Source organism: Trichosurus vulpecula, chromosome 1 (assembly GCF_011100635.1).
Source record: "Trichosurus vulpecula isolate mTriVul1 chromosome 1, mTriVul1.pri, whole genome shotgun sequence".
Taxonomy (NCBI): Eukaryota; Metazoa; Chordata; class Mammalia; order Diprotodontia; family Phalangeridae; genus Trichosurus; species Trichosurus vulpecula.
This window is the reverse complement of record NC_050573.1, coordinates 85637854-85661710: the sequence shown is the minus strand read 5'-3', so window position 1 is coordinate 85661710 and position 23857 is coordinate 85637854. Positions and strand designations below refer to the sequence as shown.

Genomic DNA, 23857 nt, shown 5'->3' with positions numbered 1-23857 from the left:
TTATTAAATTCCTATGAGGCAGTTCCATTGAATCATTGTAATATTTGTCTGCAGTTCCTGTCATAATGGCAGTCTTCATTACCTCCTCCTTTAGTCTCATGATACAATCTCTAAGTGAATACCAGGGTCTGTGCTCAGTGGGCCACATAGAATCAGTAGCATATCTCTTATTGCATCCCACAGCGGCTAATGCCAACAGAGTAGTCCCGCTATCACCATCTCCTTGCTGATGATGTTCCCTAAAAGCTTGTTGAACTAGAGGATCATGGCTGATACCTATGAATCTCATGCAGTCTGTCCCATCTACTGATATTCCACCGGCCCCTTGATCACTGAGTCTTACCATCCAAGATATCAATGGTTCTCCTATTCTTTGGCTGAATCTACTCAAAATATCTGTGACCTCTTGCGGTGAGAAATCTTCCTGAATTTCCCTTGTAACTGAATCTTCACCTCGGGTTTCTGTCTTCCTCCTTTGTATGGGTCGAGCCCTTGTCTGATCATTTAACCATCTCCTATTCTCTGTGTGAGGCACATCCTGAACCCCAGTAGTGTTTTGTGCCTCAGCCCCTAACATTGTCTCATTCTCCCCCCACTCACTTCCTCTGCCACCATGGCTAGGACGAAGCAGGCAGTCAGGCTCTTTCTGGGCTGGGTTGAAATGCACTCTGGGCTTTTTTGGTCTCCTGTTGCTCTTAGCCACATTAATAGAAAAGTTCTCATTTGAGTCAGTTTGGTCTCCTGCTATCTGAGATTCCTCTTCTTCCTGTGGGGTAGGAGTGCCCCCATGTCTTTCACTTAATCTCAATCTTTCATATACTAGCCGGTAGGCTGATAACACTATCCAGCTTTGCCTAGATAGTGATGCCCCTGACTGAATCCCAACTTCTCGTAAACACTTTTCCAAATCCCTAGGATCTCCTCTCCGTAGCCTTGGTTCCCAGTTTTCACAGGGTCCAGCTTTTTTAGCCAATTCTTTTGCTAGGGAGGAATAAAATGGATCCTCCCATCCTGGGATATTCATCTCTTCCTCTGAAATTGTTCTGCTTCTAAATAGAGATCTTATACCTAGCGATCCTGTTCGTGACGCCAAATGTATCAGGAGTGCCGAGTTTATAATCTCAAAGAGGATCATAAACATGTCTGAAAGGTTCGGAACCGCCGGATATAAGAAACTCTCAACGTAGAAGGCAGAAGAATCAAAACATTTATTTAGGCTCCACAGTAACCAACCCATGAACCAGAAGCCCCATTTTGATATGTTGATCAAAATCTTCCAGGCCCAATAAGTACGCCTTGCAAGAGTAACCAGGAGGCTACAGAGAAGCATGATTGCGTAAAGCAAAATCATGCTTCCCCCTCGATGGTAATAAGATTACCCACTGGCCTGAAGTCTTTGTTCAGCTTCCTCCCGTAGATCAGCTCTGCTACTGGCAGCTCCTGCCTCAGCTGTGTCTGTGTCTGTAACTGAAGCTGCAACTGAAACTGACGATGTAACGGTCGCTGTAACTGACGATGTAACTGTCGCTGGCTCCAACCGAAAAAGGAAAGAGAGAATCTTCAAGCTGTCCTCTCCCCTCTTATAGGGTCTTTGACATCATCAAGCCCCGCCCAAATGACCAGGGCCGATTGGTTCCTGAGTTGGCTCCTCCCCCTAGGGTAGACCAGGTTCTGGAGCTAACACCTCCCCTCAGCCAGCCCCATGACTCATCACACAGGAAGTTCTGGTCCTGCCCCGGAAGAGCAAGCCCCAGCGTCCAGGGAAGCTCAATGAGGTAAACTGAGTCATTCAAAGAAAACAAAGGCCATTCTGGCTACACACTTGATAGGGACTAAGATGGCAGGTAGGCTCCTAGGGCCAGGAGAGATTTTAAAAATACAAAAACGGACAGCTAGGTGGTGCAGTGAGTAGAGCATCAGCCCTGGAGTCAGGAGAACCTCAGACACTTGACACACTTACTAGTTGTCACTTAACCCCAATTGCCCTGCCTTCCCCACTCCAAAAAAAAAAAATACAAAAATAGCTGGAGCAATTGACAATCATGCCCAACAAGAAGCCACAAAAGAAAATCCTCAGCAGGGAGGTGGCATGGTGTGGTTGGTGCACCAACATTCTCAAGCATTTTGGTCTCAGGGCCTCATTACAGTCTTAGAAATTATTGAAGACTTTCCCCAAAGAGCTTTTGTTTATATGAATGATATCTATCGATATTTACTATATTCAAAATTAAAACACCTTAATATTATTATGAAATTGTTTTAACCTTGCAGTCCCCCTAAAAGAGTGAGCTGGATACCTTGAGAACTCCTGGCGTAGTGGATAGAGCACTGGATTTGGAGTAATGAATCCCACCTCAGACACTTCCTGTGTGACGCTGGGCTAGTCATTTAACTTTTCTGGGCTTGTTTCCGCATCTGTAACATGAGAGCATTAGACAGGATGAACCCAAGGTCCTTTCCAGCTCTAAATCTATGGTCCTAAGTATCTGCCCCAATTTTTCCACTCCCAATAAAGGAATTACTTTCCTCTGCAGCTTCCTTGGCAAAGTGACTTAGCCTTTGCTCGAATGTTTGCCAGTGATGGTAAGCTCACTTTAATTTTTAACAAATTCTGCCAACTGTTGAAATGGAACTTGATTCCCTAAGACTATCCCAACATTAAGCCTGTGTCCTAGAATCCCCCAATTTTGTCTCTGGGAACCATGGTTGGAACCATTTGGAAATTATGAACCCTCTTAAGACTGAGGCCAAACCCAAATCTATCTCACCCTCACTTGACTTGAGTAGGACCCAAATCCTGGTTCAAATGTGTTCCCTGAGGAGAAGCAGAAATGAAATCACACAGAATCTCAGAATTCTAAGGTTCATCAGAGATAATGAAGTCCAGCCCATACCTGAACAGTTTGGAAGTGTTGGAATTTGAATCCAGTCATCCGATTCCATATCCAAGGCTATTTCTGGAAGTTCAAAGCCTAGGATGGAAATGACAGGTTTCACACTGGAAGGCCCCTCAAAGACACTCAACTCCAACCAAAAACTGAGGCCCAGAGAGGGGAAATGAATTTTTCCATGTCTCAAAAATGCCAAGTATCAACCTTCCAATCCAATACTCTTCTTGCCACAGTGGGCTGCCTGGGAGACGCTGGGACTCAGATGGAGATTGGAGATGGATATTCAGGTCAATTTTTACTACTGTTGTCTGGACAAGAGCTCATTCAGTTTGTCTGAAATGTGAAATGCGTGAAAAGGAAATAATATGAAATAAAGTTAGAAAGGTCAGTTGGAACCAAATTGCCCTTTGTAACCCAGCATCCTACTCTGGGAGGTTCTGGGACTCTGACTAAGGTGGGAGATTAAAAACTCATGTCGAGTTTTTAAAACTAGTTTATTTATTATTAACATTATTTTTTCTTAATTTTGAGTTCCAAATTCTCTCTCCCTCGAGCCCCTCCCCCATCCATTGAGAAGGCAAGCAATATGATATCAATTATACACATGAATTCATGCAAAACAGATTTCTGTATTAGCCATGTTGCCACACACACACACACACACACACACACACACAGCAAAAAATATAAAGTGAAAAAAGTATGCTTCAATATGCAGCCAGAGTTCATCAGTTTTCTCTCTGGAGTTGAATGGCATTTTTCATAATGGGTCCTTTGGAATTGTCTTGGATCATTGTGTTGATCAGAATAGCCGAGTTTTTCACATTTGGTCACAATTACAATACCGTTACTACTGTGTACAGTGTTCTCCTGTGGTTCTGCTCACTTCTCTCTGCGTCAGTTCATATAAGTCTTCCCAGGTTTTTCCTGAAACCACCTCCCTCATCATTTCTTACAGCACTTACAATACTACTGTACTCCACAAGGATATATCACAGCTCATTCAGCCATTCCCCAAATGATGGGCATTCCCTCAATTTCCAACTCTTTGCCCCCACAGAAAGAACTGCTATAAATATCTTTGGTACATTTAGCTTCGGGTCAGTTTTTACTACTATCGTCTGGAAAAAGGGTCATTTATTTTGTCTGAAATGTAGGACGTGTGAAGGGAAGTCATGTGAAATAAAGTTAGGAAGGTCGGGTGGCGCCAGAGTGCCCTTTCTGCCGCAGCACGCTGCCCTGGGAGGTGCAGAGCCTCCCATGCCGGGAGCTTGGGCAAGTAAGCAGAAGACACGGTTTGGGGAGATCAGTACCACGCTCGCTCCCCCGCCCTGCAGCAGGCCAACAACCGAGATGCCGAGTCCTCCCGTCTTCCTAGAGCGTCTCAGGAAGCACCCCGGGGGACCAGGCTGAAGCGGCTCCAACGGAAGGGGGTGTGTGCTGGCGAGAGGACACTTCCTACCGGACTGTGGCTCGACTTCGTACTCGGGGCCCGAGCAGACGTGGTCTGAGTCTTAGTCCTTTGGAGTGTGCTCTCCCCACAGCCCACCCGGACGAAGCGCGCCCGCTTCCACGTGAGGGACTGCGCCTGCGCCCCGGGGGCGGCTCGAGGGCCCCGAGGCCGCGGCCGGCCACGAGCTCTACGGTGAGTCCGGCGGGGACTGGGAGTGGCGGGAGCGGGGCGAGCCTTTCCCCTTGCTCCTTTTTCAGAGCCCTTCCTTTCTTTTCCCACATCCGCCCACTCGTGTTCCTGCTTTCCTGTGGCCCTCCCCGCCCCCGCCGCCCGCCACCCCGGCCCGTGGGCTGTTGTGCCAGGCAAGATTGGACGGGAAGAGGATGAGGGCAAGCACGGCAACGATAGTAAGGGGTCCCGATGATGTGGCGGAGTCCGACAGGTAGCGAGCATTTATTAAGCGCCTCCTGTATACCGGGCATGGGGCTGAGAAAGCGCTGGGGATGCAAAGAGAGACAAAAGACTGTGCCCTCAAGGAGCCTACAGTCCAATGGGGAAGACTGATCGCAAACAACTGTGTACTAACAGGATAAATTGGACGTGATCACAGCACGGGCACGAAGGGAGACGAGGAAAGGCTTCTTGCAGATCGTGGGGTTCTAGGTGGGACTTAGAGGATCCCCGAGGGAGAGCATCCTAGGAACGGGAAAATGCCTGGAGTGTCGGGTGCACACAGGAGCGAGCGTGCAGGTGTCGCCGGAGGCCAGAATACTAGGGAGGTGTAAGGAGCTTGGAGAGATCCCGAAGGGGCCGGGTTATGAATTCAGACCATCACACATCTAATAAGTGTAGGAGATTTGAGCCCACACCTCCCTTACTCCAAAGCTGACCAGTGTCCACCCTCTCGGGAATTACATCAACAGATGGTCGGATCCCATCCTTTTAGATACATTGGAGTTCTTAACATAGAGTCTAGGACATCTAGGAGGTGGTGGGCCTGGAGTCAGGAATACTCATCCTTCTGAGTTCAAATCTACCCTCAGACACGTGTTAGCAGAGTGACCCTGAGCAAGTCACTTAACCCTGCTTGCCTCAGTTTTCTCATCTGTAAAATGAGCCGGAGAAGGAAATGGCAAACTGCTCCAGTGTCTTGGCCAAGAAAACCCTAAATAAGGTCATGAACAGTAAGACAGCAGTGTAAACAACAAGAAAAAATATGGGATCCAGAAACTTGGGGCTTTTAAAAATAGTAACCATTTCAGTGTAATTGGTTTCCTTTGTAATCTTGTATATTTTATTTGACGCATCTAACAACATTCTGAGGCGTCTACAGGCTTTACTAGGCCACCAAACGGTGGTCTAGTGACAAAAAAAGGTTAAGAAGCCCTGATCTGGATGGTGTATTGTGTGATTCTAAATAACAGTGAAGGAGACTACAGAAAGTTTACCAACAAATTTACAGTCAGAGAGAGGATCATGTCAAAGGCCGTAACCCCCTGAAGGACAACTTACCAGACCTTGGTGTTCAGAGACTTAGAGAAACAGCGTTACTGACTCCCTACATAGTGTTCTGCGTTAAGCATACACACAGTTTTACGCTCTCAAATAAACTAATGAACAGTGATAAAACACAGCTCTACGGGGTCATTAATACAGAAAATACACGGTGTTGTTGATTAGTATAAGTAACTATAGGATTTTAGAGTCGGAAGGAACTTTGAAGGTAGAGCACATAGTCTGTTTTCCTTCATCTTACAATGTATATTTGTTGGATAAACCTATATTTGACTGGGACCTAGAGGTGTAAACTTGCTTTTACAAGGTCACGCAGTAATTTGGCAGTAGAACGAGGATTAAAACCTAGGCCTTTCTTGTCTCTGATAAAGCATTAGATTAGTTTATTGAAAAGAGCCCTGGACTTCGGAGTTAGGAGAGCTTGGGCAAGTCACTTGAGCACAATGGAAAAGGATTGTTATTGTTATCAGAGAGATCAGGTTTCTGGGGTGCCGTGGATAAATCCCACCTCCTTTGAAATTCAAATTCAATTCAGCAGACATTTATTACATACCTACCATGTGCCAGACTTTTTCCTAGGCGCTGAGAATTTGAAGATAGAATTGATTGACCCTGCCCTCTAGAAGCTTATATTCAGGATCATACAGAATTAGTACAAGTACTCTATATGTCATGTTAGTGGAAAAATTTGAGGAAAGAGAGAATACTTGCAGTTCAGGAGCTCGGAGCAGGCAACATACAGGAGACAGCACCCGAGCTAAACCTTAAAGGAAGAGAGTTTTGCAAGGAAAAAATGAGGAAGGAGAGTACTCCAGGCCTGGAGGATCGCCCTAGAAAATTTATGGAGGTGTGAGATGGCGGCTTAGATCAGTTTCTGCTGTCGCCTGGAACAACAGGTGGCTCAGTTTTCTGAATTGTTGACTGCATGAAGGAGGATATGTGAAATAAGGTGCGAAAGGCAGGCTGGAGCAGATCATGCTGATGTTGCTTAATGCTGCCTGGCCTTCGCCACTGAATCCTTTTCAAGGATAATGACTGACATTTAAAATGTGCAGAGTGATTCACATATGTTACCCTATTTGAGCCTCACACTAAACTATAGGCCCTCTAGGTCTTAATGTCATTTTACCAGTGAGGAAACGTAGAAAATGATTTGCTCATGGTCGTACAGCAGGTGTCTAGGGTGGGATGCTATGATGCCTCTCCCATGCCAGAAGTAGTTGGCACCTACTATAACAGTACCTGAGGGAAAGTGGAGGCTTGTCTTAGAAAATCTTGGAGAGAATATGATAGAAATAATACAGAGCGCTAGGTTTTTTATCTCCCCTACCCCTTTGTTCTTCCTGATTTCCTTTAGGAAATGAATGATACCCTGGTTCAACCTTCCCACCCCCCATCAGCCTCTCTCCTCTTGGAATAAAGCGTTTGTTGTTTTTAGTTTGGGTTTCTTTCAATATCCATCTGAATCCATCCTCACCCACCTGTAACGTTACCTGTTCCCCAGGTTCCATTCATGCTCGTCACCAGAGGATATGGCAGCCCTGGGGGCAGTACAAGAGCCACTCTCTGCTTCAGCCCACATCAGCTTCCCATCACCCGGATCCCATCCAGGGCTTCCACATCATGAGATGTTACTACGCCTCCAGGATCCCCAATACGGTACTCATTCTACCCCAGCCCACTCCCAGAGCTCTGTGTCCCTCCTCTTCAGCCAGAGCCTTCAACGTAGAAAGTCGTTGAGTACATTTTGATAAAAAATATTGTAGAGGCAGATTGGATTTTTCTTCTCACTGCAGATATGTCTGCTTTACATTAGACAGTTTACCACCTTTGCTGATAATCATTTTTTGTTTATTATAGGAACTGAAATAAGGATACTTGTGAATTAGAGTTGTCCTAAATTTAAATAAATTTATTTTAAAATATTTATAGATGAAAGTTTGATACTTTTGATGATCTGTGATTTCATTAGTGGGTTTGCCTAAGTCTGCCAGACTAATGTCCCTTCATTTTTCATCTCACCAGACTCTTGTCCATATAGTCCTTCATAGATAACTTGCTTGCCTGTAGCACTTGATATATCAGATAATACACTTAGAGGTAGAAGGGCTCAAAGAGATCATCTCCTCTGGCCACCTCACTTTGCTGGTGCCAGCTATGGGACCTCTCTGGGCCCACAGGAGGGACTTGGCCAAGGTCGACCACAAGTAGCAAGTGGTGGAATCAGAATTCATTCCCAATCCTGCTGACTCCAATCTTTCCATTTCCAGACCTTTCCATTATTTTGCACTCTCAACTTTTCAGAGCACTTTCATTGCAATAATGAGGTAGGTAGTGAAGTATTATCTCTGTTTTACCCTGAAGAAACTAAAGCCCCGAGAGGTCCCACGGCTGGTAAGTGCCAGAGCCTAGGACTGAGAGCTCCAAGTCTAGTGTGCATACCTCTACCCCACACTGCCTCCCTAGTGTACCAAAGGTCTTCCTCTTACTCTTTTGGTATCAAGGATACCATTGTATCATTTGGATCAGGGCTGTCCAAAATGTGGCCTGCCTACAAGCATAGAAATATACATAAATGCTTTAGTAAACGAAGCCAAGCTACCACAGAGCTCTCGCTAAAATGGCAAATCAAAATATATTGTCTGTTTCAATAAAAACCTGAGGTTGGACAGCCCTGATTTGGATTATTCCTCTGTTACTTCTTATTGTTGATCTGTGACCAAGCCCACATGCTTTTCCAGGTGCTCTTATCTTTAATACAGCTTTTTCTTCCACTTCTCGCATGTAGGTCATTGTTGGTAACGTGTAGCATTTGCACACCTTCTAAACATTTCCACTGTCCTTGGGTTTTCTAGTCATTTGAACTTTCCAGGGATTATGTTGTTCCATCCTTTGCCAAAGTTGCAAATTTTAAACATGCATGAGGTGTTTACAGAAATCCATTTTTCCACTTCCTTCCTCTTTTAGTTATATGATCTCTGTGTATAGATGTAAAAACATATACAATATAGGGAACTGGGAAAAACAACTAATTTGTTGAATAAAAAGATCCCAAAAAATCTACAGGCTAGAACACTGGGCCTAATCTAACAATAATAAATTTAACAGGGATAAATTTAAAGGCCAAAGAACCAACTACATGAGTATAGGACAGGAGACAAATAGCTATAAAACAATATGAAAAATATCCAGGCATTTTAATGGGTTTCAAAATCAAAATTATGGCGATAGTGGAAAAAGTATTGGATTTGGAGTTAGGGCCCCTGCATTTGAATCCTAGCTCTGCCACTTACTCCCTGTCTCAACTCAAACACGTCACTTTTTTTAACCTACTTCACTTCTACGGGCCTCAGTTTCCTCACCTGTGAGATGAAGGCATCGATCTAGATCAACAGGTTTTAAGCTTTTTTGTCTCATGGACCCCTTCAGCAGCGTGATGAAGTCTTTGGATCCCTTCTCAGAATAATGTTTTTGAATGCATAACATAAAATACGTAAGATTACAGAGGAAACCAATTATATTGAATTGCAGTTGTCAGAATAGTGAAAACATGTTCATGGACCCCAGATTAATAACCACTGGACTAGATGATTTCTTAGTCTCCCTCAGAACTAAGTCTGTGTTCCCAGAACACTATGACATGGCAGCCAAAAAAATTAACTATCTGGATTAAAAGGCATAGCCTTCATAATGAAGGAGGTTTACTCACTCTGCTCTTCCATGATCGAACCACACAAAAGTGTCAGTTCAGTTCTAGAGACATTAACAAGAGAGCAGGTGACCAGGATAGTGACGGGGCTATCATCTCTGCCATTTGAGGCTAGATTGAAGAAACCAAGGGTATTTAGCTTGGAAGAGAAGATTTTTAGGGGGATAGCTGACTTCAGATATTTGGAAGGCTGTGGAAAGAGACATTAGATTTGTTCTGCTTAGCCCCAGAGAGCAGAGCAAGAAATAGTAGGTAAAAGATAGAAGTAGAATTCACTTCCATGTAAGGAAAAACTTCTTTGCAATTACTGTTATCCAGAAGTAAAGTGGGCTGCTTGAAGAGGCAAAAAGTTCCCCTTGAAGTGTGGGGCAGAGAACTGCCTGTCAGAGGCAGAAGGGATTCTTACTCACATATAGACTGGACAAGGGGACTTGCGTGGTCTGTTTCGGTTCTGATTCTGACTCTGTGTTGCAGTCTTGGTTGCTGGGTGGGTGCACTCACACCAAAGAAATCACTTCTTTTTTGAAGTATATAAAATTGGATACGTTGTGTTGGCCGCAGAGTCACTATCCTCTGTAGTCCTCAGCCTCACCTGCTTCTCTCATTCTGGAGTCTCTATCCCATCATAAATGCAGGTTAGTTAATAATATCCTTCTCACTGTCTATCTTGACTGCTTAGTCTATATCATTAATAACCCAATAGCCCTTGGCCCCAGGGCTGTCCTTACCATTTATTCATTTCTTTGCCCATGAAATTTTTAGGTTTTGATAACCTTGGGCCATTACTGATAGTTTAATTCAGCAAATATTTATTAAGTACCTAAGCACACTACTTAGCTAGCAATAGGGGACATCAAAAATTTGGATAAAAAGGGGACCCCACTTCCCACTGAACTCACATTTCTTGTATGCAGATAAGACACCATCATTTATAAATTGTAATACACAGTTGTGCAAGAAGAAGAGCTAAATACATGTGAAGTCCAAGGTAGAAGGTTAGGGTTTGTGGAGTTTGGGATCTGGATCTGTGATGTCACCAGTGAGAGCTACTTGAATTTGGAAACTCATTCCACCAGTATAGACCAGCAACTTAAAGTCTTAGACAGCTACCTGACCCCAGAGCTTTGTGACTTGCCTGTGGTCATAGAGCTGGTATATAGAAGAAGCAACTTAAACTCAGGTCTTCCTAACTTCAAAGTCAGCTCTTTGTCTCCTTCAGCATGCCACCTCTTAGAAGACTGTTACTAGTGAGAAATCAGAGGAGGCATCCTGGAGGAGGTGGCATTTGATTTGAATTCACAGAAACCCTTTGATTTTTCCAAATAGCAAACCTGAAACACAGATTTACAAAGCATAACCCACATTTATTTGTGGTTTACAAGGCATATCGCACTAACAACCCTGGAGGGTAGGTAATACAGCAGTTACTAGACAGGGAAATATTAGCTAGATTAATTACATCATACTTCAAGGATTCAATTTAGTGCAACACATTTACTAAGGACCTGTTTTGTGCAAGGCCCTGGGGATGAAAAGAAACGTTCCTGGCCCTCACGGTGTTTTAAGTTCTCCCACTGGAAATACATCATTTGCACAAATAAATAGAAAGTATATACAAAGTCATTTCAAGAAGAGATTGCTAAGAAACTGTGGGAGGGTGGGGGGAGAGAGCCCATGATGCAAAGGCAGAGGAGCAGCAGATGGAATGCTGTATACAGACCAATTTGACTGGAATGAAGAGTGCAGGGGAAAGGGGTGAGGGAACAAGGATTTATTAAGTGCTTACTTAGCACTGCGCATGACAACCCTGAAAGGTAGGTGCTGTTATAATCTCCATTTTACAGCTGAGTTAAAAACAAGGGTGGAATGACCTGCCCAGAGTCAGACAGCCAGTAAGTGTCTGAGGCCTGATTTGAAATCAAGACTTCCTGACTCTGGGCCGGGTGCTCTGTCCATTGCATCGCTCAGCTGCCCATGAATGGTAGTGATATGAAATAAAAACAGAAAGGCAGGTAGAACCCAGTTGTGAAAAGATTTTGATTTCAGGCTAGTTTTTAGATTTTAGTCCCAAGGACTAAAGGGATGTGATATTGTCAGATCTGCCACATGGATACCAGTTTGGCAGTTGTGTAGGAGATAGATTGGAGGGCATTAGACTGGAATCAGAGAAACCAGTTAGGGGGCTATTGCATTAGTAATTGCAAGGGTGATGAGGGTCTTATTCTTGTTTTCATCAGGCTTGATACTCCCTCTGTTGGTATAGAATAAAACCCCTCTCCACACCTTAACAGAGAGTCTTCATTCAATTATGGGACTGAAAAATTCATTTGGTAGCCAAACCAATGTTGATAAATAATCTCATTTAGCTAGACTGGGTTTCAGGTGACAGAATGACAGAAACACAGTCTGTCTCTTGTTCCATACCCAAGCATTTCCTGCTTGGCTAAAACTTTCTAGAGGTTGAACTTCATTGGCATAGACTTCAGTCACCTTCATGCAGTGTGGAGAGGACTTTAGTAAAAAAAAATTCAGTTAACCAGGAGTCTGTCTACACAATCAAAACATTCTTAAACATACTTTTTTGCAGCATTCTTCAGCATTTAATTTCCTTATTTCACTTACAATATCATTTGATCTTTTTGTGTTAATGCATATGTGTAACTGTATGTGTAACTTTGACACACAGTTACAAGAGCCCTGGACCAGGAGTCAGGAGGCTTGTGGTGTGATCTCCTTCCTGTCAACAACTAGATGATCAAACCTGGGACTAAGTTACCTCCATCCTCTGATTCTTTCTCTGAGAAAAAAGAGTAGATGGACTAGATACAGAAACACATTCTGCAGACCAGATATTGACATGGAAAACCACAAATTAGCATTATCTGTGTTGTATTTTTATTTATTTTGTTAAACATTTCCCAATTCCATTTTAATCTAGTTCTGGTTTGTGGCCCCATGGCAGCAAGTTTGTCACCTCTAGACTAGATGATCTCATATGGTCTCTTCCATCTCTGAAAGTCAATAGCTTTGATATAAAGTGAGTTATACTTGTGTTTTCCTATTTTTCAACAGCTTTTGAGACTTGTCCGTCCTTTGGAGATATCCAGTCTGACCCCACACAAACGGTCCTGAATGAGTATTGGTTAAGTAATTTGTATTCAACCAGCTTTAAACACCTAGGGTATCCTGTATTAGGTGCTGTAGGATACAGAAGAAAGTTTAAAACCCAGAACTTGTCATCTAAGGATTTTAAAATCTAATTGGAAAGACAAGGCACATATAAAGAAAGTTAGTAAGCACATATATGATAATCAGATTCATAATATGTGCTAAGTACTAAGGAAACAGTAAAACAGTGCTGAGGGGGTGGGGGGCTAGTATGAAACAGAAGAAAGAGTATTTGCTCTCAAATCAGAGAACATGGTTTCAAACTTCTGTGCTTACCACTTTGTTGTACTTAGATAATTAATGGCCCTTAGCCTTCCTGGGCCTCAGTTTCCTCCTCTGTAAAATGAAAAGTTGGCTTAGAAGGCCTCTGATGTCCCCTCATCCTCTATCTCTAATCCTAGTATGAAGTGAGGTGGCATTATTCAAGGAATGTATGAATGGAAAGGTCACTCCTGAAAGCTGTGGTAAAATTCTGAGGGGACAGTTTAATAATGATAATAGTTTGCTTTTTATTGTTACAAAGTATTTGTAGTCTGAAGAGCTGGGTTTAAATTCCAGCTCCAACACTTACTAGCTGTATGATGATGGACTTCATTGTCTTTATCTCTGAAATCACAGTAGTAACACTAGCATAGCCTGCGTCACAGGACTAGAAGGGGCTTCCTACACCTCCAAGCCCTCACGTAAAATATGAGTCATCATCTCAATTGAGCTTTGATAGGGACAAATGGGGAAACTGAGGCTCTGAGAGGTCAAGTGGCTTACCCAAAGTTACATGACTAACAAATGGGAGAACCAAAACTTGTTCCCCATCCTCACTCCCAGGTCTAGTGTACTTTCCGCTTGCAGATATGTTCAGTAAAGAAGAAAGACTTGCTCAAGGTAAAGAGACTGGGTCTAATGGGCCATGTTGAGAAATGATAGAAAAGAATTTGGAGACGTACCTGGGCAAGTGATAGAAGGCTGAAATTTGAAAAAGTAAGCTTTAGAAAGCCACTGTATGTTTTTGTGTGGGATAATAATGAGTATTTAGAGAATTTCAGAAGTGCCGGCATGTACAAACTAGAATAGGCAGATACATGAAGAAAAGGAGCCCATTAGGGGAATGTTTCATTTAGCTGGAATAGAAAGCCATCGGGGAGACAGAGCAATAAAAAGATGATATGACCAAGACAGCACAGAGTTATGCAAACCAAGGGAAGAGTATGTGGAGGAAGTGATGGATGGTGTTACCAAATATGATAGGTAGAGAAGGGGATAAATTTAATAATCACCAAGTTTCAAAATTAGAAGGAATCTCAGACCACTCTCTAGTCCAATCCATACTCCTAAAGAAAAAAAAATCCCTTGTACAATATTCTGGACAAATGGTCATCCAGTTGGGGAATGCCTCTCCTTAAGGGGAGCTCACTATTTCATGCCAAGGCACCTTATTCTGCTTTGGGATAGCTTGAATTGTTAGGAACTTTTTCATTATATTAAATTACATTTGCGTCTTTGAAACTTCATTGATTGCTCTTAGGTTTGTCCCGTCTGATCATATAGAACAAATTTCATGCCTCTTCATGACAGCCCTTGAAATATTTGAAGACAGCTGTGAGGGACATTGTAATGGAAGAATTTTGGTAGTAACTGCTCAGATGTCCAAGGGGAGAAGGGAAGGAGGAAAGTTAAGGCAAAGATAACTTCATGTTTAGAAACTGTAAGTACCATCCCACCAAGTTGTTCCTTACTAGCTCATCTGAATTCCCTCTCATATTTCTAATAATAGTTCTCGTTCTCTCTCTCTCTCTCTCTCTCTCCCTCTCTCTCTGGCTTGAACTTAGCTCCAGATTTTGTGCTTATCCTCTAATATTATTACTCATTGTTCTTTGTCCCCTCTAGTCAAAAGTCTTGTGTCATCTTATCTGGATTCACATTACCTTATGTCCAGGGCACTCACCATTCCACCATAACATCACTCTTCTACTCTACTTTCCTAGCTTTTCATCAGTTTATAAAATAACTTTTGAAGTTATCAAAATCATGGGACCCTCTTGGACATCACCATCATTTTGTAGAGGGAACTTAATAGCTGTTGTCCAAGTATTTGAAGTCTTGTCAAGTAGAAGAGTTAGCTTTATTTTCCACAGCCCTGGAGAACATAAGTAGGAGTGATGGCTAGGACTCGCAAGACAAATTTCAGCTCAGTAAAGGAAAAGCTTCCTAACATAGCTGAACAAAAGGAAATGGGTTGCCTCCAATAGTAAGGGGTTCCCCATCACTGTAGATCTTCAGGTAGAAGGTAGACCACTTGTCAAGAGCACTGTAGAAGGGAACCTCATTACTAGTTGAACTAAACTTCTGAGGTCCTTTCCAACTCTATGACTCATGCATCAGAGGATTGCACAATATGGCCTAAACAGTTACTTCCAAATCTATGACTCTTTGAAATTATGATTCTATATTTGTCATCTGTCTCCATCAATTTACCTCCTCTCCTACTTGCAATTAGAGAACAGATGACTTTTTTTTTTTACTTTCCATTTATAATTTCAGATTATAAGACCAGGACTGACAACAAGTTACTGATCCCAAAGCAGGAAATTTCTGAAGAAATAGAATCTTGTGGAACGGTATCAGAAATACTCCAATCAGATGTTCTCCAGAAACCCAAATTTGGAGAAACCTATGAACTTCAAAGCAGGTTAGATAGTCAGGTGGGAATCCCAGCTGAGAAGAGATGGAAAAACTCCCTTTCCCATCAGAGAAAGGCACAGGTGACAGTCATGCATGAAGAAACCCCTATAAATGAGAGAGGCCATGAATGTACTGGATTTGGGAAAAATTTCAGCCTGAACTCAAATCTTGTTATAGAGCAGAGAGTTCCTACAGGAGTGAGACCTCATAAATGTGATACTTGTGGCCAAAGCTTTGGCCAGCGCTCAGTCCTTATTCAGCATCTGAGAATTCATACTGGAGAGAAACCTTTTGAATGTAATGAATGTGGGAGAGCATTCAGCCAGAGATCCGAAATTATTAGGCATCGGAGAATTCATACTGGAGATAAACCCTATGAATGTAATGAATGTGGCAAAGCATTTAGTCACAGATCAACCCTTATTGAACATCAAAGAATTCACACTGGAGAAAAACCCTTTGAATGTAATGAATGTGGGAAAGCCTTCAGAGGAAGGTCAGACCTTATTCGGCATCAAAGAATTCACACTGGAGAAAAACCTTATCAGTGTAATGAGTGTGGAAAAGCCTTTAGTCACCGATCTGTCTTTATTGCACACCAGAGAATTCACACTGGGGAGAAACCTTATGAATGTCATGAATGTGGCAAGACCTTCAATTGGAGCTCAAGCCTTTTCCAACATCAGAGGGTTCATAGTGGAGAGAGACCCTATGAATGTAATGAATGTGGGAAAGCCTTTACACAACTTGCAGTTCTTATTGATCACTTAAGAACTCATACTGGGGAAAAACCTTATGAATGTAATGAATGTGGGAAGGCCTTCAGTCATGGCTCAAACCTTCTTCAACATCAGAGAATTCATTCTGGGGAGAAACCATACGAATGCTGTGAATGTGGAAAAGCCTTCTGTCACAGCTCAAAACTTATTCAGCACCAGAGAATTCACACCAGAGAGTGACTGTTAATGTAGTGGGGAATTCCCAAAAATTACTTTGGTGCAAGAACCCATTAAAGATTATAAGTTCAAGGGCAGGGCCCATTTTTGTCTGACTTTCTGTAGCATTTAACCTGGTGCCACATGCAGATAGTTTAATAAATGTTTTTGGTTGGCTAAAGTAATAAATAACTTTAAGTGATAGTACCCCCAGCTGGTCATCTCTCTACCAGAGAATATACAGCTGAAGTATTCCTTGGGAACATAGGAGGGTGACATTCCAACTTTAGAATAATTTATTCTCCATCAAAAATTGATATGAATTGGGCAGAGTGGCTCTACGTCTTTCTGTATAGGCTCCATTGAGAATGACACCACCTCTATCAGAGGCAGTCAGGAAGTTTGCCAAACTTTTTGTTGTTTGTTTTGGAGAGGGGAAAGGAAGGGAAGGGAAAACAAGGCAGTTGGGATTAAGTGACTTTCCCAAGGTCACACAGCTAATAAGCGTCAAGTGTCTCAGGCCAGATTTGAACTCATGTCCTCCTGACTCCAGGGCTGGTGCTCTATTCACTGCCCCTGAGCCTAGGATTTGATGTTTTAAGTTAAGATCTGTTGATGGGATATTTAAGTGAAGATGGCCTACAGACAACTGGATTTATAGAATAAAGCTAGAAATACAGATAAAAGAGGCCATCTACATATAGGGGGTACCCCTATGGTGGAGTTATGTGAGTGGGCTAGCTTTCCCAATATATAGGGTAAGGAAGAACGTCCAGAACTAGAAGAGAATGAAGAGGTTAGTGATATGAGAGAAGGCTCCAACATCAATAGCTAACATCGTGCTTTAAGGTTTGCAAAGCACTTTACATAATAAGCTCATTTGATCATCACAGCAGTCCTAGGAGGTGGGTACTATTATTATCCCCATTCTGTATCTGAGGAAACTGAGGCTAAGAGGTTGTGGCTTACTTGGGCTCACAACTAGTAGTTTCTGAGGCAAGATTTAAACTTGGGAGTCTTCCTGACTCCCAGATATAGCACTTTATCCACTATGCCACCTAACTGCCTCTAAAGTCAGCAGCTAGAAGGTAGAGTGAAAAAGAAAGAGGCTGAGAAGTTGTGTCTTGAAATCAGTTAATTAGCATTTATTAAGTTTCTGCTAGATGCCCCATTGTGCTAAGTTCTGGGGATCCAAGAGTGGAGAGAGTTCGGAGACAAAGGGTGCTATTGTTTGTCCTTTGTTCTCCAAGAGGACACAACATCAGGAAGTTGATGCCATGACATTCAAGAGAATTGGATTTAAGTGAGGGAGGCTGTGCAAAGTCACCAGCCTCAGCCTCACTGTCCTCCAGAGTCATCTAGGTCCAGTGGCCAGATATAGATCAGGACAACAGGAGACGGCCCAGGATGCAGTGGGGATCCTTGGCCTTTTCAAGCTAAGCCCCATAACAGGTCTGAGACAAAGGAAACGATTGTTGATACGGGATGCGGTAGAGAAGACGAAGGATAATGGAAAAGGAGGCCATTTGACCAAATCATCACAGCTTCTGTTCATTTAAGCGTTCATTAAACACCTACTGTGAGTAGAGTACAGTCTTACGCGCTGAGGGACATAAAAAGTTTAGAGGAAATAATGCTCCCCGTCTTCATAGACTTTGAAGACTCATAGAGGGATAAGACATAATTCACGGTTAACTCAAATGCACATGAGGGAGGAAGTGACATTTGAAAGTGATTTTTAAAATGAGAGATGAATTCAGTGATCAGGATAGAGCATTGCTAGCAAGTGAAATTGGGGAGGGTAAGATTGAGTCATTTGTTTTAGATGGAGTTATTGTGAACTGAGAGAGAAAGCTTGAAAAATAGGTCAGTGCTTCTAGACTGCAGGGCCTTGAATGCCAAAGGAGTTTGGATTTTACTCAGTAGATGATAAGCCACTGAAGATTTTTTTTTTAATTGCATGACCATATCATCGTGTGAGAATTTATGAAAAAGATTACTCTGGCAACAGCAGAAAGTACAGATTGGAGTGGTGAGTGGCATTGGCTAGACCTATTCAGAGACTGTTGCAGTAGTGTGCAGTGAGATCCCGCACTAGGTTAGTACCAGTAGGACCAGAGTGGAGGAACAGATGTGATGCATCGTGGAGGTGGAATCAACTAGATTGGTAGTTGGATTTTAGATCCAAAGATAAGCCCACAGTTACAGATTTGGTGGATAGTATTACAAGTGATAGAAGGTGTCAGTAGAAAGTGAGGCAGATTTAAGTGGAAAGACCATCAATCAGCTTTAACTTTTAGAGAATGACCAGCACTTGCCCAAGAAGCAATGAGGTTGTCAGGATGCGTGTCAGACAATGTGGTACGGAAGAAGGAGCACTTTGGATGTGACATCAGGAGACTCAGATTTCTGCCTTGGCACTAACACTACCTGTGTGATCATGGTTGATAGAGCCTTTCTGAACCTCAATTTCTTCATTTGTAAAATGAGGGTAATGATTGAGTTGAAACGGGCCTTAAAGACTACATAGAGTATAAACATATACACACACACACACCCAGTGCCTTTTTTTAAACAAATGAAGAAACTGAGGGCTAAAGAGTTTAGGTGGCTTACCCAAGGTCAGTAACCAGACGAGGCCAGATTTAATCCCAGGTCCTGTGGCTCCTATCCCTCCTGATGCAAATTGTCATCTTGCTTGAGCAAAAGTGAAACAGTGGCTGAACACACTGATGAAAGTGATTCATTCAAATGAGAACCATTAGAACTGGAGTCACTTTCTACTCTGAATGGGTTGTTAAGAAAAGCATACTTTGCTAAAGTACTATAGAAATGTAAATTATTAAATAACCTGAAATCACATTTTAATAACACGGGTCTCCAATGCTTTGTAAAACAAGCTATGTGAAAAGATGGAGGAGGAGTTATTCCTTATTTAAGGTTGGGGGCATCACAGAGGAAAGAGGAAGAGAAACTTGACCTCCAAGTGAACCCTGGTAAGGAGTAAAGTAATGCCACTATATTCAAAGTTTTATTGAAGTAGACCTAGAGAAAGGTGAATGGAGGTATTTAAGGGGTCAAGGATTGGAGCAGTCTGGGGATTTGAGAGAAGGATGTACTTACCATAGTGGGGTGAGGGAGAGCAAATTGGTTGAAAGATAGAAGCTTCTTGATATTAATTAGTTGACGTGTAGTTTCACATTCTATTTGTTTCTTCCACCTGCAAAGTGGTGGTAGTACAGTTATTTTGATCTGAAGTTATCCCCCTCCCCCCCAGCTCTAAATATAGGATTTCTATAATCTCCATCATACACAGGAGGGAAACAGAGATGAGGTGATTTGCCCAAGGTCACACAATCATAGATGGGCTGGAACTCGAACCCTGTTCTTTTCCTTCCATTATCACACCCAGCAACCCCAGAGGAGAGCTTTGGTGGGCGGGAGAAGGTAGGAAGAGGGTTCCCACACTTCAGCTCTTAGATCTTCTCTTCACTCCCACTTCAGCTTCCTATCTGTCTTGCATTTTCTCATTTACTTTCCTTCCCTTTCATTCATTTTAACGATCACTGACCTGCAGAGGTCAAGGCACTGTGTGTCAGGATGGGGAAGGGGCAGCACTTTGCAGGGCTAGAGCAGGGCCTGGGTTTGGGCCTTGCTCGACTACTGGGGTACAAAGAAAGGAGGAAGAGGAGTTGCATTTGTTCTGCTAGACCCCAGCATGGGCAGCCTCAGGGAGGGGCGTCTCCCAGCCAAGCTTGGAGGATAACTCGTCCCCTCCACCACCAAATATCACCCTCTACCATTCCATGGCTCCCATCCTTCTTCCCTCCTTCTCTGCTCCTGAACTCCGCCCGCCCCCTTTCCAGAGAGGACCCGCGAGTCACCAGAGGACGGGCGGGCGGTCCTCCCAAGGGTCACTGGGAGAGTTCCGCACCAGCATTGGCTGGGGTCAAGGATGAGTCAGGTACTGAGGGGTGGAGGGATGCGGGAAGGCTGCGTCTGTCCAGGGTCGGTCCTTCCAGGGGCTTGGCTCTGCTGGCCTGGAGTTTAGGTGTGTACTCTTTTGACTCCGCCCCGCTCCCTCTGAGCTCTGGTCCCGCCTCCTCAGAGCCCTGTCCCCGCCCCAACTCCGCCCCACCTTCTTGGAGCCTTGGCCCCGCCCTGCCTTTACCTCTCGGCAGGTCCACTCTGAGCTGGAGCCCTATCAGCCCCTCGACTTCAAAACTTGCTTTTCCAAAGCCTCTTCTCCCCGAATACCCACCCCCGCCCTGTCTCCAGCTGGTCCCTCTTTGTCGTTGTTAAGTCATTTCAGTCGTGATGCCATTTGGGGGTTTTCTTCACAAAGATACTAGAATGGTTTGCCTTTCCTTCTCCAGCTCATTTTACAGATGAGGAAACTGAGGCAAACAGGGTTATGTGACTTGCCCAGTGCTCTATCCACTGCACCACCTGGTTGTCCCCCCAAAATATACTATCTACATTTCCCCTCCCCATGCCTCCTTTCCATAACCTTGCTATGGAGTAATGAAAAGCATTTTAGTGAGGTTTTTAAATTTAAATTCAGTCAATCACTCAATCAATAAGCCTTTATTAAGTATCTGTTATGTTCCAGGCATTGTGCTGTACTGGCACTGGGAAAAATGCAATGTTTAGCTAAAACATAGTCTCTCCATTTATGGAATGTGTAGTTTAGTAGGGGGATAAAACACAGATACAAATAACTGTAATGCTCAATAACACATAAATATATTGGGAAGGTATAAAACACAGTGCTGCCTGGAGTCTGAGGTAGCTAATGACCAAGGAGATTTTTAGGAAAGCTTCATAGAGGAGATGATTTTTGGAGTCTAAATCATGGGTAGGAATTATACTGGGAGCCGCTAAGTGGGACAGTGGATAGAGCACCAGGCCTGGAATCAGTTCAAATCCAGCCTCAGACACTTACTAGTTGTGTGACCCTGGGCAAGTCAATTAACCCTGTTTACCTCAGTTTCTTCATCTGGAAAAATAAGCTGGAGAAGGAAATAGCAAACCACTCCAGTATCTTCTCAGAAAAAAAACGCAAAATGGGGTCACAAAGAGTTGGACGTGATTGAACGACAAAATCTTTTTTGTACTATCGGTCCATGAAATGATTAGTATTTTTGTTCTGTTATGGTCTATAGAGGATGCGCTTACTATTTCTGCCTTCTTACATTTGTTTGCAGTATCTTTTTGCCCTAAAACATGGTCATTTTTGTAAAAGTCCCATATAGTGCTGAGAAACACATATATTCTTTTGCAGTCCCATTTAGACTGTATCATATCATTTAGCTCTAGTTTCTTCAGCAATTTGTCCAGTTCTATATTTTCCCTTTTGTTTATATTTCTGTTACATACATCCAAAATTCAGAGCGTGTTAAAATCTGTCATTACTGGGTTACTGTCTAGGGAGGTAAGAACAAGGAATGGAGAAGGGGAAGTAAGGAACAGAGTTTGGATGATGCCCTACAGAGAGTCGGAATCACTGAATCCCAACTTCCTCTGAACACCTTGAGAGCAGGGACTGTTTTTGCCTTCTTTGTATCCCTAGCAGTTACACAGGGATACAGTGCCTGGCACATAATAGATGGTTAAAAATGGTTACTGATCCAAAAGTTTGGTCCCACCATAGTGAGAGTTTACTGAGATATGGATGAAAGAAGCAGTCCATGTTACCATGGTGATAATATGGGTATAGGCTTATTAGGGGGAATTTACTCACAAGACCTATCCTGGGTGACAGTGATGGAGTGATGGCCCAGACTACTTGCATATATTGACCACTCCTTAATCCCACCCAGATCACCTAGTTAGCCTACTTGACATTCTTTTCACTGTCCTGTTTGCATATAAGCATCAGTGTCATCCTCATTACTTTACAGGTTCCTTTAGGAACTTTGACTGCTTTATTGGCATTACAATAAACTTTTCCACTTGACTGGAAGACAGTTTGAGTGTGTGAATTCCGTCCAGGCCACGCTGCCCTGTACCCTGACATTTCCAGGTTCCCAGAACCCCTAAACCACACCAGCAACAGGACATGATGAATCCCCAAGCACATTTAGGCCAGGCCAGATACTGTATAGAAACAGGACAAAGAAGGTTTAGCGCCAACAGAAAGCCCATGGTCACATGGGTGGGTACATGTAAATTTTTCCTTGGAAGCTGTTTTACTGTTTACAGTAACCATGATGCCACAGGTCATGTTCTCAGGCTCTTGTTCCCACCACACAGTATTCTAAATAGTTAAGAAATGCTTTAGCATTTATTAAATAAATTAACATTAAACACCTAAGTGCCAGTGGTAAGTCAGATAGTGCAAAGGCACTGTCTCTATTTAGCCAGCCCAGACATTAGGCCATGCTTCACCTCCCACACCATCTCATACCTTTCCTACCCTCACCTCCCTGGTGCCTAGTTGATGCACCATTTTGCCCTCCTCTTACCGCTTAGTCTCCCTCCTTCCTTATCCCCCTTCCCTTCCTCTTCCACATCCTTTCCACTGACCCTCTCTTTCATCTTCCTTCCCCTTTGCATCCCTTGCTGGGACCAGAGATCAGTCACTACCAATGCTTCCGAAAATGGCTTATCCATGAGCTCTCTGTGGCTCCCCTTTGTGTGTGTCTCCGTGACTTCCGAACCTCCCTTTCCTGGCCATCACTCCCTCTTAAGTGACTCTCTCCCACCAACGCGAATATAAGCTCCTTGAAGACAGGTTTTGGATTTGTGTCCTCGGTGTTTAGCACGGTGTCTAGCACCTATCAAGCCCTTAACAAATGTTTTTCCATTCATTCAGCAATTGGAATTGTCCAAAAGTGAAACGGCACCTTGGGAATTGACAACTCCTCTCCCCTGGAGGCTTCAAGCAAAAGCTGGATGTCCATTCGTATAGCAGCTCGGCCCCGCCCCTCGGGTCCAGACATCCAAGCCCAGAGAGTCCAGTCCTCCCAGGTTCCTAGAGCGGTCCGTTTTTTTTTTTTTTCTCGGGTGGTCCCGCTCCGGGGATCGAGGGTCGCTAGCCCACTTCTCGCCAGTGGTTCTGCTGGGAGTCGGGGCCTGAGGAGACAGGGTTGTTGTGTGACTCTCCTTGGCCCCCAGCTTTGCTGTTGTATCCACAGTAGCCTCTGCTCCCGCCACGGGCCGGGGTGGAGCTGGGGAGGCCTACGGGCGCCCCGCCCCCCGACCCCCTCAGGGCAGCGCGAGCCCCGCCCCCGCGGGGCCTGGGTGGGCGGAGCCGGAGTCTGGGGTTATAGGTGGGAAGGGCCTCCAGAGGTCAGCCTGCCCCTGACTTTGAATTCAGGGACTTGACGTCCACTACAGTAAGGACAAGACGAGGAGCCCACCGTCTGTGAACCTTGGTTCTTTTATTTTACAAACGTGGGAACTGAGTGTGTGGGTCAAAAGACCACTGACTCAAGTAAAGAAAAACAGAGGTATCTCGATTTCTCAAGGCAGAAAAAAAACAGAAGTTTTATTTGATCAAGTC

At 43.7% G+C, this 23857-nt stretch overlaps 1 protein-coding gene across 5 annotated transcripts; it reads left to right on the top strand.

The window, feature by feature from the left end:
• The first annotated feature begins 4323 nt into the window (after positions 1-4323).
• On the top strand, positions 4324-16443 carry LOC118841690 (zinc finger protein 501-like). 5 transcript variants are annotated; one of them, XM_036749370.1, is made up of 5 exons: positions 4324-4536; positions 7364-7518; positions 12641-12710; positions 14259-14438; positions 15275-16443. In XM_036749370.1, exons 4-5 carry the CDS (start codon positions 14426-14428, stop codon positions 16372-16374), a joined length of 1113 nt encoding a protein of 370 aa, XP_036605265.1. In that variant the 5' UTR covers positions 4324-4536; positions 7364-7518; positions 12641-12710; positions 14259-14425; the 3' UTR covers positions 16375-16443. The 5 variants fall into 5 exon arrangements, with proteins under 5 accessions (XP_036605265.1, XP_036605209.1, XP_036605350.1 ...); XM_036749455.1 differs by lacking the exon at positions 4324-4536 and having other exon boundaries at positions 7435-7518; positions 12641-12693; XM_036749314.1 differs by lacking the exons at positions 12641-12710; positions 14259-14438 and having other exon boundaries at positions 4382-4536.
• The last annotated feature ends 7414 nt before the right edge of the window (positions 16444-23857 follow it).

Bases quoted from the DNA above. Each gene is read 5' to 3' on its own strand.
- LOC118841690 (XM_036749314.1), top strand. From the start codon at position 7,392: ATGGCAGCCCTGGGGGCAGTACAAGAGCCACTCTCTGCTTCAGCCCAC. The intron at 7,519-15,274 runs GTACTCATTCTA...TTATAATTTCAG, and splicing joins CCTCCAGGATCCCCAATACG to ATTATAAGACCAGGACTGAC.